Genomic DNA, 17,009 nt, shown 5'->3' on the forward strand with positions numbered 1-17,009 from the left:
CTGAGAGGCGATCCCCAAGTAATTTGTGTGGCTTGGGGATGGAGGTCTTTGTACAGTGAAGGGGAATTCAATCGCATGCAATAACCTCAAAAGGAAGGTGGATAGGGCATGATCTTCACACATAGCATAGAACTGACATTTCAGCTCTGAAGCAGGTAGCAAGATCCTGGCTAAAGATGAGAATTACTCACATGAGAGCATGGACACACTAAGATCAAGAGAATACAAGAAGAAGTTGAAGTGAGGAACTGTACTCTAAAGAGTTTCACTTCATTACGCAGCTGGGAAGAACTGAAACAGCGCAAGAAGTTCTCCCTCCCACACGCACGCGCACTGTGTGTGAAAAGCAGGCAGGGTGTAGGCATAACTTCAGTGACTGTGAGGGCAAAACAACTCAACTGGTACAGTGATAACATCAATGAGGGCTAGCCTATGGAAGAGGAATGCGTAATACGATAGTTTAATTCACTGATTGACCTTTGTTGCTAAAGATACTCAAGTTTCACAAAAAGAGTCTTTGCCTGATTTTTCTTACCACTTGCTGATGATCAAAAGCCATCATGCAACAAAGCACATGATCTGTAAAAAAACATAAAGGTAACCCAGAACTCTCCCAAGCTCCAAACCAGGCCAGAGGAAAGAGGAGGTATCCTGTCTTTTGAACAGTGCCAAACCACTGTGAATTTGCAAATTATCCCACTTGTCCAACCTCCAGACTGTCCTGCCTGTTTTTGATTAGCTGCTTCTTCCCTTGTTTTCACCATTAGCAACTATCTTATATGGAAGAACACGACACAGGCAGCCATCAAGTATACCTTTCACAGTAGTCAGACAAATCCAACATACGTAAAAATTGCATGCCAAATGAATTTTATCCAGCATAAAACCAGTGTAAGGTTTTACATACTATCAGGTTCTGCGCTGCCTACAGGCTTCTACTTGTCAAAGAAAACCAAAGAAGTGTGATGTATTATTGTGCGACCCCAATCATCTGCTGGTGTAATTCTACTTTAATCAATAGAGCTAAATGAGCACGAAAACCGGGTAATGCAGGCATCAGACCCCACGTGTTTAAAGATCACCACCCTCATCCCCCGTGACTCTATTAAATGCACAATTCCTATTGCATATCGAAGGGGTTTCCTTTGGAAGCAGAAGCTCTTGTCCGATATATTTGCCTGACCACTTTCTGCTGTACCTAAGTTAATGTTTCACACATTTATCCGTATGACACCTCTGTGTATCATTTCCATCTTCCAGGTGGGAAATTACAACAAAAAGAGCAAGGGTGCTTATCTATCTGAGTCATACTGAAATCACTAGAAATTTGTACCATTTTACAGGTGTTTGGACACCTGAATGACTTAATCCAAATGACACAAGACTCTGTGGACAAGAATGCGGGTCTCCCAATTCCTACGTGTGGCTCTAGCCCCAGAAGTGATCTTTTCTCACAGCTTATAGCAACTTGGTGGACTTGGTAGTGTTAGGTTAATGGTTGGACTCGATGATCTTAAGGGTCTTTTCCAATCTAAATGAGTCTTTGATTCTATGAACTTGTAGCATAACAGCTGATGACGTATCAAGCAGCGAGCATGAGAACTCTGCCAGCATCATTTCTGGAAATACCAAGCCATTCATCAATTCGTATCATAAAAGGTTTTGCCAAAGCATCAGCCCTCTGTGATATTTACACAACCACCACCTTCCCCTCCTGTAGATCCCAATATGACTGACGCATTTGTGTTTTACAGTACAAAGTGAGAGAAGCTATGTATGAAAAACGCCTGAAGGCGGAAGCAGTTTCCTTTTCAACACCATTTGCTCATAAATGAGAAATCTACAGGACTCAGACAAGGATTCATAATTCATATAGTTCATATTCATGTTACAAGAACAAAACAACCAACCATGACTGACAACTGTTTTCTGTTAAAGGCTAAGAATTATCAGCAACAGCAGATAAATAGTCAGTTGTTTTTTTGCTGTTCCCATGCTGTTATCATTTGACCAATATTAAAATAATTTTTCTGTCATTCACCCATTACTTATGAGCCATACTTACTACAAAACTCTACAAAACAAAAGCAACACCGTTACTGCTCACATTCTTTACAAGAAAGATAGCAAGTCCTCTTTCATCGTACTTAAAATGTCTAATAGATATTCCAATCACCTTATACACCCATATAATTGAAAAATTAGATAAAAACATTAGAAGTGACAGAAAAATGCCTACTAGAATGCTTTTTTTGCTTTGCTTATTGTACAGAGTCCATGCTGAATAAAAGGTCATAGAAGTGGCTGAGAAAACATTCTCATCACAGCTATATGTAAAACATCCTTCCATGTTACTGCCAAAAATATTATGTCCCCAAAAGATTACACACCATTCTGCAAATTAAAGGTATGCCTGTTGACAGACTTACTATCCTAATACTGTACTTAGGAAAAGATGGTAATTTCCAGGACTCTGATCCTGCACAACACTTCAACACATGCTTAATGTTTAGTGGGACTATTTATAAATGCATAAGTTTTGCTGGACTGAGCAAGAGCGCTTCTGCACTTTCCATAATGGACCAACAGTTTGGAAATGAAATATAGCGCCCTGATGCTCCCCTGCATTGTTGCACTTTGCTTAGTCATTTTATACCTGTGTTATGAGTATTTGTAGCAATAACACTTAGAATCACTATTTTATGCCCACTCATCCCAGGGATAAAAGGGTTCAAGGCAAGGAAGAAGAATCACATCTCAACTATATGCCTTTCAGAGGTGGTGACATGCAAATTAATCAGCTTTGAACATTTACTGTAGCAGGCACATAGGTTCCTAAACTACTAGCTAAAATGAAGTACTAACATAAAGCTCCTAGGTTCTACCAGTATTGAGGGATAACAGGTTGAAAACCAGATTCCCCACCATCACAAAACAAGACAGACCCCATATTTCTCATTACAATCATTTTTTACAAAGTTCTGTTGACCAGATCTGGCAGAGAAGCAGGAAAATATGAACCGAGATCCTAATAATTCTTTCAATCCATCTCAGTAATACAGTTTCTCTGTTTATTTCAAGCTTTACACAGTGCTCCTGGACTCTTCCCTAAACAAGCTTTTGGCTAACAGAGCCTTAAGCGCAGATGGGTCTCTGACCTTATTTAGCAGGGATCCTCCTGAAGGCATTGCTGTCTGATTTTATAACATTTGATTCAAATGGTTCAGTGACTTGGCCAGGGCACGTAACCCACTTTTTTAACGCTTGGTTCGTTAGCAAAGCTCACGTTTATTAACTACAAGTAAATTTTTGCTTAACATTGAACTCCCCTACCACTAATTATCTGTCTTAAATAGCAATTAATTGTGAATAATAAAAAAATGATCAATTACCGATTTCCTCTCTTGTTTCAGCTCCTGCACATAGCGTGTTAACTCTCCAGTGATAAGAGAGGTCATGTTCTCTGAAATGACCTCATGCTGTCCGGCATAGTCATTCATTTCATTTAAAGTGGCTAGGAAGGCTCTAGTTGATGTGTACCTGCAGAGGACAAAAACGCATTCTGCTTTTAGTCCCTTTCTTTTCAGAAAGACACACTGCAAAGGGAGATCGTATCCTTCTTAAGCATTTAGTATTGCTACATGAGACTGAATATGGTTTAGCACAGATTCACTTGAAGGAATTTCTCAAAAGGAAGCCTATCCCACACACACTGACAGTTGTCTGATAAATTAATCTCGATTTAGACAGTTTAACATTGGCTCTTAAAATATCACAGTTTTAGAGTGCCAGGTTTTTTTTTTTTATCAGCACAGCTCTGAGACTTCACTATTCTAATCTCTATTCACCAAACATTTCTAGTTACACTTTTTCAAGTCCTACAATTCAGTGCACAGTCATTAGTGTACTCTACCTGGCAAAATCCTGTCTAAGCAACCAACTTTTTGGCTGCATAGTACAGAAAAGAAAACTTTTCATAGTGTAAATTGGATTCAAATCAGCTATAGTTTATAAAGTTTTCAAAAATGATAGTGAGTTTAGTAGCCAGCTGTTCATTGTCAACCCACATTTTTTAGTACCTTCCATCACAAGGTTTATTTTTCGTATAAAATAATCTCCAATACAACATTCCATGTATTATTAAAAGGAAGAAACAAACATCTGTGCACACAATTTCCAAACAGCAGATTATGTCACTAGCATATTCAGCACAGCGCCAACAGAGCTGCATTTAAATACCCCAACTGGCTGTGCTGGTCAGCTGGAAAACAGCAGCTTTGAAGCACTGCACTTGTACATACTAGAAAAACTATTAATATTAAATGGTAGCAGTCTGCACTGATAACATCACCTAAAGGGTGAAAAAGCAAAGCAAAGCGGGAGAGATTTAGAGGAAATAGAGATAAGTGGTACAAGTAGAGATGAAAAAGGCATCAGAGAAAAAAAACAAAAAAGAAACTAAAAAGAGAGACTAAAAATATAGTGCAATACAAGCAGCCACATTCACAGTCAAGCTGTGGTGCCTCGAGAGAAATCCCAGTTGCAAAAGACGGGATGAAAGCCACAGAACTACAGACTGACGATAAGCTTGAAAACAGATCATTTTTAGACAGGCTGTCTCAAAGCAGTGTCCGAGGCACCCAAAGGTCGCATGACAAATCCCCAGACATTGTTTAGAGACATGAGGAAACTATACTGAGGTGAACACTGTATTTAAAAGGGCAAAGGATACACAGGATCTTCTGTGCCACATCACATGAATCATTTAACTCCAATATCCTTTTCCAGCAATGAAAGATGTGTCAAAAAAGGTTGTAATAAACTCAAAATACCCATTTATGGTAAAGTTACCCAAAGGCAGATTTATTCCTAATCCGGGGTAGAGACCAAAACAGCTGACGTGCTGGTAACGCAAGCTTCCTTGGGTAAATATCAATATCTCAGGAAACAATAGTATAAATAACTGATTCCCAAACAATGTTAACTAAAAATAAATTAAAAAGAAAATGAAAAGGCTGTTATCTCTGTTAATACGAGCCACTAGAGTAGCTGCGCACAGCAGCCTGGGGGTCTGACCCAAAAGTCTAAATTAATATAATCATACAGTTGGACCCATATCCAAACTCATTTGAAATGTTTCAAATTTCAAGGTCAAGGGTTTGAGTCTGCTGCTGGGCTCTCCAGAGGCAGAGCAGCCTCCCGCAATACAAGGCTGCAGGGTCAGACTCTGTGATGCCTTCATGCAAAGCTGATGCATTACAAAACACTGACGTTGAGAAACTTCAGTCAGAGTGCTCTAAGGAAAAGGTTCTCGCTCTGGCTTACAGCCCGTCTGTTGGAAAGCTCCTCCTCTAGAAAGTTCTCTTTAAAGAATATCTTTAATCTCATCAAGGGCAGGAATGTTCTTAACGACATGTGGTCTATCATCACCTGTATCCATGTCCGCAGTGTCACTCAGTGAAAGAGCTGTGCCTTTGACGCTGCAGTCGCTATCTGCACTACATTAGTCCCCTGCCACCAGGGAGATGCAGTCTGAATACGCGAATCAACAGCAGACAGCTGAGGCCATGCAACATCCTTCAACAGCAGCAAGTCATGCATCAATCCATCCCAGGATACTGGGAGTACAAACTACATCATTCACCTTACTCTTCAAGAACCACTGGTTTCTCTGTGGTGTTATAACATTACCCCTTTAGTAAGTTACTAATCTGTGTTGTCAGTCCATTTGAGTAATTTAATACTTACGCAGACTGCTTAAATTTCATGCTAAAATTAACAACTGTTTATGTTTCTGCTGAAAGCAGTTAAGAGTTTGGTCATTCACTTTAAAGAGCCAGGATCGTACAGTCTGGCTTAAAGTTTTTAAGGTACATTAAAAAAAACAAAACAAAAACCCCCAAACCAGACATCCAGAAACCGTAACACACAAAGAGAACTGAGTAGTTACAGACCAAATTCAAACTTTGAAAATCCGCTCCTTGGTATCTACCATATAAGCCTGTTTCTACATCTATGATTTCTATACTCTTACACTTGACTTTAAAATCTTTGGTTTACAAGCCAAATCCTAGCTGGTAACCCAAACATTTCCCCTTCCTCCATCAATGCATGCTCACTCAGCAGCGGATCATGAACATACCTGTATTCTTCCTCTTCTTTGGAGTTCTTTTTGGGTTGGTATTTCTTTGAAAGATTCCTAAAATTAAAGATACATATATATAAAAAATTAAATTTAAAACCTCCTTTAAATTAGCTGGATAATCTTTGCATGCACACACATTCTGTGGGGCTTCAGTTTTTATTTGCAGTGACTAGACACCTTTTCAGAAGTATGACTGCAATTAGGCTTTGATTGCGTTGTAGTAGCACTCAAAGAATGGGCCGCACAGTGCTTCAGTCTCTATAACCACAATAAAGTAGCAGATTCTGAACCTGAGAAGTTAATAAATTAAGGTCATGAAGTCAATACACCTGAGTTCTGGTTCTGTTGCTGCACAAGTCTCCTTCACCTGATCTAAAGGAGAGACCCTTTTACAATAAAAACACTGGTCCTTAGACACACAGACATGCTTTACAAACTCCACCCAGTAGAAGGTGCTACTCCATATGCAAAGGTCAGCCAGCCCATTGAAGCGCGATTTGCTGCAGATGACACTCATGGCCAGGCAAATTTGCCTGCCTTTAGCAGGATGCTTCCAAGGAGGAGAAGAATATTCATAAAGCTGTGGGAAGTTGCACCGAGATGACAAAAGTGGGATCATTTTATGATTATCAACTGATGCTGGGAGAAATGTGAAATTTTATTATCCCAATTAGCACAGATGCTTGCAGCTCTCGTTACCCCACATCCAACCAATGATTTAATTTTAAAATATTGATATGCTCTTCAAGTGATCGTATCTCGAATAAGAAATTTGAACATAACTGACAGTTAGTATAGAGCTTTCATTGTCCTGAAAGCACTGACTCCAAGCCCCTAGGCCAGCAGCACATCAAGGGTTTATTGAACACACCTTGCTGATACTTGAAGCTCAACATTGCACTGTAGCACAATACAACACCACGCATCTTGTAAACAACGCAAACCAGAGCGCTGACAAATCCTACTTAGCAATTTTAAGACCTTTTCAGTGCTGCAGTACTGGGATCTCCTCTATTCTAAACTCAGCCCTATTACTGTATGCCTTCCTGCAGCCTCTGCTACCCTACTGCGAAATGGAAGCCATTTGTTTTAGCTTTACAAGGTTGTTTCAGCAATTAGGAATAACATACAAGTGGTATTGAAGGGATCGTTGTCCAAAGGACTACTAAGTTTCCTTGACCTATCTGTGCCAAACTCTTTGGAGGACTCCCAGAATGCATTTTGTTGAAAAGAAACTGCTTTTTTCAGAGGTGTAACCCACTCCCTGTTGCATGCTGGTTTTACTACTAACTGAAAGACAGCAGGGCCTCTTGTCTCACATTTCTTATTCCTTTTGTTCTCCTTAAGGAATTAAGAAGCATCTGCCCAAACAGAGTAGTAGCCAGAACCCTGGCAAATTCGCACAGACAAACATGTGTTCTCAAAATTTAAGTATCCCTACTGGAAGGGATCCAAATGAGCATCTCCTTTCCAGTCTCTGCCTTCTCTGAAAAGAGGATGCTCTGAAACAATGAACTTTTCTCTAGTTCTGCGTACAGCAGCTTCAACCAAAGAATACCAGCATGGCAAGAATTCTGCAAGCTGTTCTGCATCATTACAGTAAGTCTTACAGCACTCTTCGTACACGATGAGAATGCCTCACTCCAGACACCTGCTTAAAGAGGAAAGGAAAAACCACAAGAAAACGTGCACAGAAGACTCCACTAATAAGGCATTTTCACACACACTCAAAATGCACATCCCTGCACTGTCACGCTGCCCAATTAATTCTGACATACAGAGCTACTGTCTTCTTATGAACTTTTAAAAGTGTAGAAATGCTACAGAGCTGGGGCAAAAAAATCCAGACAGTATGCTTTCATGGAAAAAAAGATTCTGAAAGCATGTAACAAGGATTAGCATCTGAGTTAAACATTTTGTTATTTTCTATGTACTTTATAAAGAACACATAAAATACAGAGTCTATAGATTTGAGGTTTTGTGTTTTTCCCCCCCCTCTTTCTTTAATCAAAAACATACGTAGGATTTTAAACCAGGATACACACAAAAAACCCAGAAGCGATACTGAATCCAGAAGTGATACTGAATCCAGTAAGAATCAATATGACTCTCACATTGAAATTCAGCGTGCAATCATGCAGTGTCACGACCAGAACACCAGCGCTTCCCAGGTTCAAGCTCATGAAGCAATGACACCTTCAGAGCTAACTGGAGGGAACTAAAACACAAGAACAAAGATCAGCAGTAAAATAGCAATTCTGGAAAAAATCTGTGCTAGCCTGTGCACCTGTCTCCAATTCACATTTCTATTTGCCTGTCACACTGCATCATTTTTTTCCGCTTTTCCAGCTTGTTTCTCTGCTCCCTTATTTCCACTTCTTTGGTATCTTGCTCTCTCTCACATTTATCATCCATCAGAGCTTCCCGATTCTCAGATTAACCTGATATCTTAAGCGTTCTTTCTTCCAATATGTCTTCCTCAAGGCTATCTATCCATCCATCATCACATTAGGCAAGGCTTTTGACACACTTTTTGATGCTCAAAGTGTGTGTGCTGTAAGGTCAGTAGTGACTAGGGAAGGAGAAGAACGAAACAGCACTTCAGCACTGAGCGCATAGCATCCAGCATGTCACATCCAACAGAAGTTCAAAACAAAACGCAGGAACAAGTGAACGCTCTACCATAACTTCTGCATCCCTTCCTTCCCAGCCTAGTTTAATGACTCAACAATTATAAAGAAAACAATCATGTCAAATCTGAACTGGACTCTCAAACCGGGACTGACTGTACATGGTACAAGCAGGCCTTGAACAGTGCAGGCACAATGCAGAAGGTATGTGACACTGGGGAGTTTCTTCCACTGGTGGAACCAGATAAATTTGATGCATCCTGAAAGTATGTAGATCTAATTTAACACTTTAAAAAACATATATTACATATATAGCTGCAGAATTATGAAGAGGAAGGAAAGAAACATTTTTAAATAGAAGACAATTAAACTTCAACAGATGACCAGGCTGAGATGTAGGTAGTCAGACAGGAAGAATAGCTAGCTAGGGAACCCAGAGACCAAGCAGAAAACACAAGTTTCACGAAAGAAGAAAAAGTTCAGCAGCTTTACTTACACTATAAATAAAACTTTGAGTTAAATCCACAGGAGTATCTTGTGTTAACTTGTCCCTTTTTAATAGTATGTCTGCATGTTATGACATGCAGTGATTGCTGCAGCCCTTTTACACCACATGGATGTGATATAAGACAGGTTTGCATCAGGCTTGAGGAGACTTATTAAAAGCAGATGCATGATTTTTTTTTTTTAACGTCCAGCACTGTTTTAGCTCAACATTTGACAAGTCTACATTTTTGTTTTTTCTTTTATATCTCTAACTTCTTAGATGACTCCAAACAGCATTGTGTTTAAGAGTCCTCAGGGATGAATGTATTTATCCTCAAATCATACCCATGGGTCAGGGAGACAAATGCAGCTATGCATGGGGAATTAAAATACAGAGAGAAGAAACAAATTGACCAAGTTTGTTTTGGAAGTCTAGGACAGAATAAGAAATAAAACTCATGAGTTCAGTTTCGAGATAGTTTTACCTGTGACTATCTCCCACTTTCCTTAAACATTTTGTTTGTGTGTTTATTTTCATAATTACGCTCTTTACACCTGAAATTTGTCATCCTAAGAAATTAACTTATTTCTAGTCTAGTCTAGTGTGTAATTCTTCATAAGACAGGTCTGCTCACACAGATACTCTGCTGGGGTTTCCCAGTCCAGTCATACTCCTTCTTCCAGCTCATTTCACCTCTGTAATTCAATCTCTTCTCATCTCCATGGGATGCAAGCAATTTGTTCCTGCACAACTCATTTTCTACTTCCTCCTTGTCTATAGCAGAAACCCTGGGGAATCCTTGTGGCATTCCCCTGAGAAAGCACGTAACTATACAGACAGGGGTTTTATCAACTAACAGCTCCTTGTAAATAACAGGCCATTGTGCATCTCAAATCCAATCTAACACAAGCATCAAAGATTCTGGGCGATTTTTTTTTTTTTTTTAATAGACATTGTGCTTTAGATATATACAGATCAACTAGAACCTCAGATCTCAATCTCTATAAATACCGAGAAGATGGAAGGGGTTCTAACATGTATTACAGTCATGGAAAAAAAAAAGGTATGGATTTACTGGAGGGGTTAGGAAGGATTAGTTCTGTACTCCCCTCCCCGGTTAGCTCCATCACTTCCAGTTTATCACTCCAGACACTAGTGGCTGCCAACGATATTGCACCACAGCCTCTCTCGGCCGCAGAAGGACTGCCTGTGTATTGTATTCCCTTCTAACCCCTGTTCACCTCTCATTTTTTCTATGTTACTGGGAAAAGCAGGGTAAGAGCTACTCATTGTGGGAGGGTTCTTAGTACCTCTTCCCCATTTACACTGGATCTGACCTCAAGGAATATGTTTTCTGGGTCTGGTTCACATACACTCGTCTCTCTAACTACAACCTGATGGTCGAAGCAGACATGTAGAAAGTACCTAGCAGGAATTTCCAGTAATTTAGCTACTTCAGATAAATTCACAGAATCTCTGCTCTGTTCAGGAGACACATCACAAGAACAGTGGCAAGATTATAAGACACTCAAAATTCAAATCTCAGGCTGCAACCTGGCTAACTACACAGATGAAATTTCCAAGGGCTGAGACTGACTTTCTGACCTGCAGTTTCTCCAACACACGTTCAAAAAGAGCCTGTCTTATGAAAAGAAACCCTAAACTTTGCCTTACAACAAATGATCATTATTCTGCTGAATTCTTAAACCCTTCAGCATTTACGCACAGCAGTCCTAATTTCATGGAAAACATTACAATGCTATCCTCAAAGCCTGAGCCATTAATCATGCATAAATCGTGAGTAAGCCCTAGTATGCTACTCAGTCACCTAAATAACCTTTTTTTGCAAAGCATATGATTTTTAGCAGAGACAATAAAGCAGTATCGTAAATTGACTTTAGCTTTCCATTCTCTAAATTAAAGCTATTCTCTAAAAGCCATTATTATTAACCAAACAAATTACCACCACTGAAACAGTAAACTTACAGATGATTACAGGCTCTGAACAGATGCTACTCAAAGTTTATGTATCAACTTACCTAAGCTGCTTTGCATAGCTGAGTTCAATCTCTGTTCTTTCTTTTACAAACTTGATGTATTTTTCCAGAACATCAATACCCCATTGCGTGTGTTTTTCTAAGTTGTCAAACTGGTCCTGCAATGAATCAAAAAAATAGTTTCGTCTCGTTGAACATAGAGATAACTAAAAATAATTTCCAAAGTGCCTATCACCATAAAGAAAGTGTTATTAATATTTTCCATTACCACAGTTAGACATTTTTGTAGCAACACAGCTTTTTAAATCAATGGAAATCTGTCTTTTAACACGAGACAGATTCGGTACCATTCCTCATTTCTGAATCAGTTTCATTTCAGAAGTCCTGGCAATTCTACTGAATACAATTTTCTAATATGAAGACATACTTAGACAAAGGATAGGAAATGGATATTCTTGCCAGTACTTTATTTTACTCTGAAGAGTTAATAGAAGTTCCATGAATTTGAGGTCTACTCCTAATTAATAATTCTGATTTTAGTCTGAAAAATATATTTATACTCAACCTTTGTCAGTGTTGTGAATTTAAAATATCATTTAGAACAGCTAACAATCTTTTTACAGAACAGATTTTACTTCCCCTATAGCCTGTTTTGTTCTAAAACAGAAGATGCCACAAAAATTTACATTAGCTATGTTTACAGTTAAGTTTTCTTGTCTACCTCCATTTATATACAGATGCTACTTTGTTCTTCAAATATCATTGCCCTCAAAAACAGTCACACATGTTTTCAATAACATCTTTTTCAATCAAGAACATTCCACAAGTCAGTTTGGGATTTGCAAATGCCAAGAGAAATTAAGCAACTCTAAATCCAAATTAATTATCCAAGCCAGCTTATTACTGTCTGCAGATTTAACCTAAAATTACCTTATTTTTTTAAATTTGGTTACTTCAACAACACTCAAATTCCATAATCATCCATTCCACACAGCATTTCAGAAGTTAATGTTTCTACAAGACTTGAAAAATATTTTTTAAACTATGATACACTGAATAATTATCCTGACAGAAACACAGTGTAAATAAGATCTTTAATATCAGCCTGACTTATTTGGCATCAGGTTCCATTATGTTTTACATGGAAAATAGAGAATAAGTTTGTACATTTTCAGTACAAAGGTTAGATTTACAACATTTTCCAAAAAACTGTACACAGCAATAGATTTGGGTCAGATGCTTAGCTGCCACAATTAAAGTTTCTGACAGAAGCGATGGTTCTTTTTATCTGCCAAAGATTTGGTCTTGTGACTTTCAGTTTGTAGAGCTATCATCAAATGTTATCAAAGCAATATAAGCCCACTTCCTTAGATGCACAGAGTAGAAAAATAACAAAACTACTACAAAGTCTAGTTTATGAATATGTTGCTTTTAAGCAAATACCACTTTCTGCTTTGTGGCATATCTGGCTCTGACAGTAAATTAGATCAGCATCAGGAGAAATTCTTCCAGCATTGAACAAAACAGTTGTGTACACAGAAGCTGCTACTTGCTAACAAAACTGCTTTAACTGTATTTTGAAGGGGAGAATTAGAAGCCATGTTAGAGGAGGCAATCTGCAAAACCCTAGCAAGAAGCAAGTTAAAACAGCAGGTAATATGCATGGAATAGGACACACTGGGTTTGTGTATCTGTGTATTTGCTCTGGTTTAGCATAAGGTACTATTTTAAACCAATTCAGTCAAACCAGACTAGGCTTCAGTTTAAGTTATGTCAGTATTAGTCAAAGAGGCACTGGGGGGAGAACAGCAAAAGGGCAATAGTCTAAAGTTACAAAAATAGTAAAGAACTTCAAAGCCCCATGCTCCAGGAACTAAGAAAAAGTGGTTAAGGGCAACTGAAAAAACAAAACAAACCAAACCAAGACTCAAACTACACAGAATAAAAGCCTAACTTCCAGCAATATACATTGCCCTTAAACCACTATAACATCATTCACTCAAAAAGAGGATGTACGTGTTCTGCAGAAAGGGAAGACGTGTACTAAGCCAGTACATATTTGCATATAGACAAATCCTTATTTCAGGCAATTTCACAGCTGGGGAGAATACAAAGATGACATGGGTAACATCACGGACCTCTCCTCCTCCCGGAGGGCTCAGATCAGGAAGAAACATGGTGTGCTGTGCTGGCGTTGTACTCCAGACAACGAGGCAGCTTCTGCTCTGCTTCAAATATACAACCTCTACATCTCTCAGATTATGCTGGCGTCAAGAAAGTAGTGCAAACATGGCCTTTTTAAGGTTTCTGATAAAGAGGTCTTGTAGCTATCCCACACCTTACTCTTCCACAATTTACATTATTTAACATAAACACATGCATATAAAATAAATACCCCACAAGGCAAATCCATTACTCACAAGTTTACATGCATTCACACACACTCCCAACTTTGAGAAGGGAAACCTCCAGGAGGGAAATCCACTCCCTAATCCCTGTAAGCAAAATTAAACCACCCTTATCAGATATACCGTGCTATAAAGGTCATGGTTTCCCATAGGAAACAATAGCTTTCAAGGAGACCCTACCCTTCGAGAGAATTCAGACTGCTGACTGCACAGAAAGATAGAGCAGGTTCACCCTGGAAAGGCAATCTTGGTGGTGGCTTGTTCAAACCTCTTCCACCACCATCACCACCACCCCGACTAAATTCTCAGAGCATCATTTAGATTGAAGTATGAATAAAAACCTGAAAATGGCTCCAGGTAGCTGCTTCAGTTTGGTCTGTTATCCCATAGATGGATCTGCTGGACTGTTTCCGCGGCCTCACTACGTCAAGTTTGGCAAAAGAAAACTCCATGATGTGCAGTGCAAAGGCAAATACACCGTGGCACAGCTGTCAGACCAACTGTGTGAAGGTGCTAACTTTATCAGTAGGAAGTGAGCAGACACACTTGTCCTGCGCCAAGCCGTAACCAGAAGAACCTCAACTAGATAGATAAACTACAAGCGCTGACCTCCGCTATCAAGAAGCGAGGCAAGGTGAAATTTAGCTTTCTGCAGACTTTGCTGAAGAGAAGAGTTTCTGTTCTTTTCTGGGCATAGAACAGTTTTGGCCCAAGTGCCATTTCACTAAGCAGCCAACACCCCACAACAGTGTTTTACACTGGGGTCATGTATTCCATTATCCATTCTCTTTTCTGTGTTCCTTAAGGACAAAAAAAGTCAGTAAAATTGGCAACACCATCACTTGCTGAGCATGAGATTCCAAAGGAAAGGCAGTGCAGCCAGAGGGACCTAACACAGATGTGTCCTCCTTGTTTCGTGGATCTGCTCAGCAAGCTGAAGGTTGGCAAAGGCTCTGTGTTAGAGCTAAGGAATCGTACAGATGACAGAGTACACAGAACGCTTTGATCGTAAAGCATAACCTTTGATTCATGGAATCCCAAAGTCCAGAGATACATGCAATCAATGCAAAAACAGAACTTCTAAAAAGGAGATTTTTGAGAGTAGTTATCAACAGTGTCATCCCTTCAAACAATCAACATGTAAAGATTTTTTTTAAAAAATTGATTTAGTATTTCCAAAGTTTATTACAAAAATGCATTATCACATGGAATCTGAAAAGTTTAAAAAAATCTCAACTATTCAGTAGCAAATTTGGTCTAGTTTTAGTATCTCTAACAATGAGATTTTCACCCTTCTCCATAATAGACTGCTTCCCATAAAACATTTCCCAGAAGCAGACTGCTAGAAAAGTAACTTCTTCAAAAGACTCCCAAACTCCAGTACTATGTTTCATGTCAGTTTTCACTGCACTCCAGAATAATTTTATAGCTTAAAACAAGCTCTTCATAGTAATTAATCCCAGCAAAAAAGATGTCATGAAGAGGGCAATGCCATCAGTAAATTAGCTAGTATTTTGGTTAACTTAAGCACTTGTAACACCGGGCGTAAGCTTCCTCTCATATTCAAACAGTAAAACTCAGAAGGTGGTTTTCAAACACAAAGATCGAGGCATCAGTGTCACACTGAAAGCCAGCAAGAAGCTGGTGGCTGGGGAAGCATCTACCTTACAAAAAGAAGCAAGAGTGCAGCTTGTGAGGATTCATCTTGTCTCTGCTCTGAAGGAACTTGGCTTTACAACCAGAAGTCTCATCAGAGCAGCACACGGTTTCAGCACAAAGCCCACCATCCCTGCCAGTGACTGGATCCACGTTTAGCAGATAAAGTGTGCCACTACAGCTGTGCAGGTTTGGTCATCAGCTGGAAGTTGGCTCAGGTACCTCCACCTGAGCTGCTCTTTCAGCTTTTGATTTCAATGTACATCTTCTCCTCTGTTTGTTTTTGCAGCCTCCTCACCCTTCCAGTTAGGGATAACATTAGAAAACAAATTCCACAAGGCTTTAGCATTCTTCAAGAAAAGCAAGAAAACAAGACAAGAAGCACGACGCAGTGTTCAGTGAGAATGCTCCCACCAGACCACAGTGAGGGGGGAAACAAAAGGTCACTTTGCACCTGTTTTCTCTGAAAAAGAAACACCAAAACATTTTCTAGAAGCATTCACTACTTTCTTCTGACTCAGAGACTGGTTTACATATAAGAACATTCTTGAGCAAAATACTGCACTGACAATGAGTCGAGGACCTCAGCAGGCTCCCACCACAGCCTTCACGTTATTGTCTATGTCCTTTGGCCTTCCAACCTGCCAAATCTCATGTTCTCCCATTTTCAAGTCCCTATACTTACTTATTGTGATATCAACAGCTTATTAATTAATCTTGATTGACAATCAAGATATGCACATAATTAAACTACTCACACAGCTGTAACTTAGTCCTCTTCATCAGAACCCACCAGCTTCCCAGTGACAGCAACACATGCCAGTACAAACATTTCATGCCTTCCCCAAGCGATGGAGGAGTTTGAATATATGAGCTGACCCACCTGACTTCACACGGGTGGGAAAGCAGAGCCTCTGCTGCAAGCTGTTTGAAACAAACAGCATCTTCACAGTTGTTCAGAGCCTAATGCATTCTTGAGCATGCACACAAAAATTAAAGCTCAAAAGAGGAAAAGAGAACTTTAGTCATTAACTTGAATGGGAATTGCACATCCAAGTACACAGAATGCTTTGAAAATTTTATCCCTAAGGCAAACTGTGTTTTTAACTTCACTCCTGTTTCCATTAATTCTCTCCCGGTATTTTTACCACTGCCCAAATAACCTCACATTCATGCATTCTTTCTGAAACTCGGCTGCATGCTTGTTACACTGACAATGCTTAAAATGGAAATAGTGCTGCCTATTTGCTTTTCCTCATTTTAACGGCTACTTTGAGAAGTGAGGGGATTTGACAGCTTAAACAGTTCTCCTGAAGTCACATTCCCCAACTATGGAAAGTATTTTGGGAAGAAGAAAGTTAGCTATTAAAAAAAAAAAACAAAAAAAAAAGAAAAGCTTTCTTCCCGTTTCTAAGCCACATAACATGGAGTACAACCAATTATTGAGCAATAAAAAAAGCACTATTCATGTGGTCTTTGAAGATCAGCTCAGTAAGGTATTCCTTCCTCTTTCAAGAGTGCTTCCATCTATTGCGAAATAGTTCAACACAAGGCTTGTTCAGATCCAGTGATGGATGGGAACTTAATTTGCCACCAAGGGGCTTCAGCATTAACATCTACTGAAATAAAAGGGGGTGTCCTCACTCTTCTCTTGAGTTACAGTCTCTGCCTCTCTGCAGCCAGACA

At 39.4% G+C, this 17,009-nt stretch overlaps 1 protein-coding gene across 28 annotated transcripts in view; it reads right to left on the reverse strand.

Annotated features, from left to right (window-relative positions):
• The window catches only part of FNBP1 (formin binding protein 1), a 103,783-nt gene that overhangs the window by 59,690 nt on the left and 27,084 nt on the right, over positions 1-17,009 (reverse strand). For all 28 annotated transcript variants that reach the window (XM_076355295.1, XM_076355318.1, XM_076355317.1 and 25 more), the window contains exons 2-4: positions 11,302-11,417; positions 6,143-6,199; positions 3,393-3,540 (exon numbers count right to left, since the gene is read on the reverse strand). In XM_076355295.1, the coding sequence (XP_076211410.1) occupies positions 3,393-3,540; positions 6,143-6,199; positions 11,302-11,417 (321 nt within the window). The remainder of the gene's footprint in view (positions 1-3,392; positions 3,541-6,142; positions 6,200-11,301; positions 11,418-17,009) is intronic.

The sequence above is a fragment of the Aptenodytes patagonicus genome, chromosome 18 (assembly GCF_965638725.1).
Source record: "Aptenodytes patagonicus chromosome 18, bAptPat1.pri.cur, whole genome shotgun sequence".
Classification (NCBI taxonomy): domain Eukaryota; kingdom Metazoa; phylum Chordata; class Aves; order Sphenisciformes; family Spheniscidae; genus Aptenodytes; species Aptenodytes patagonicus.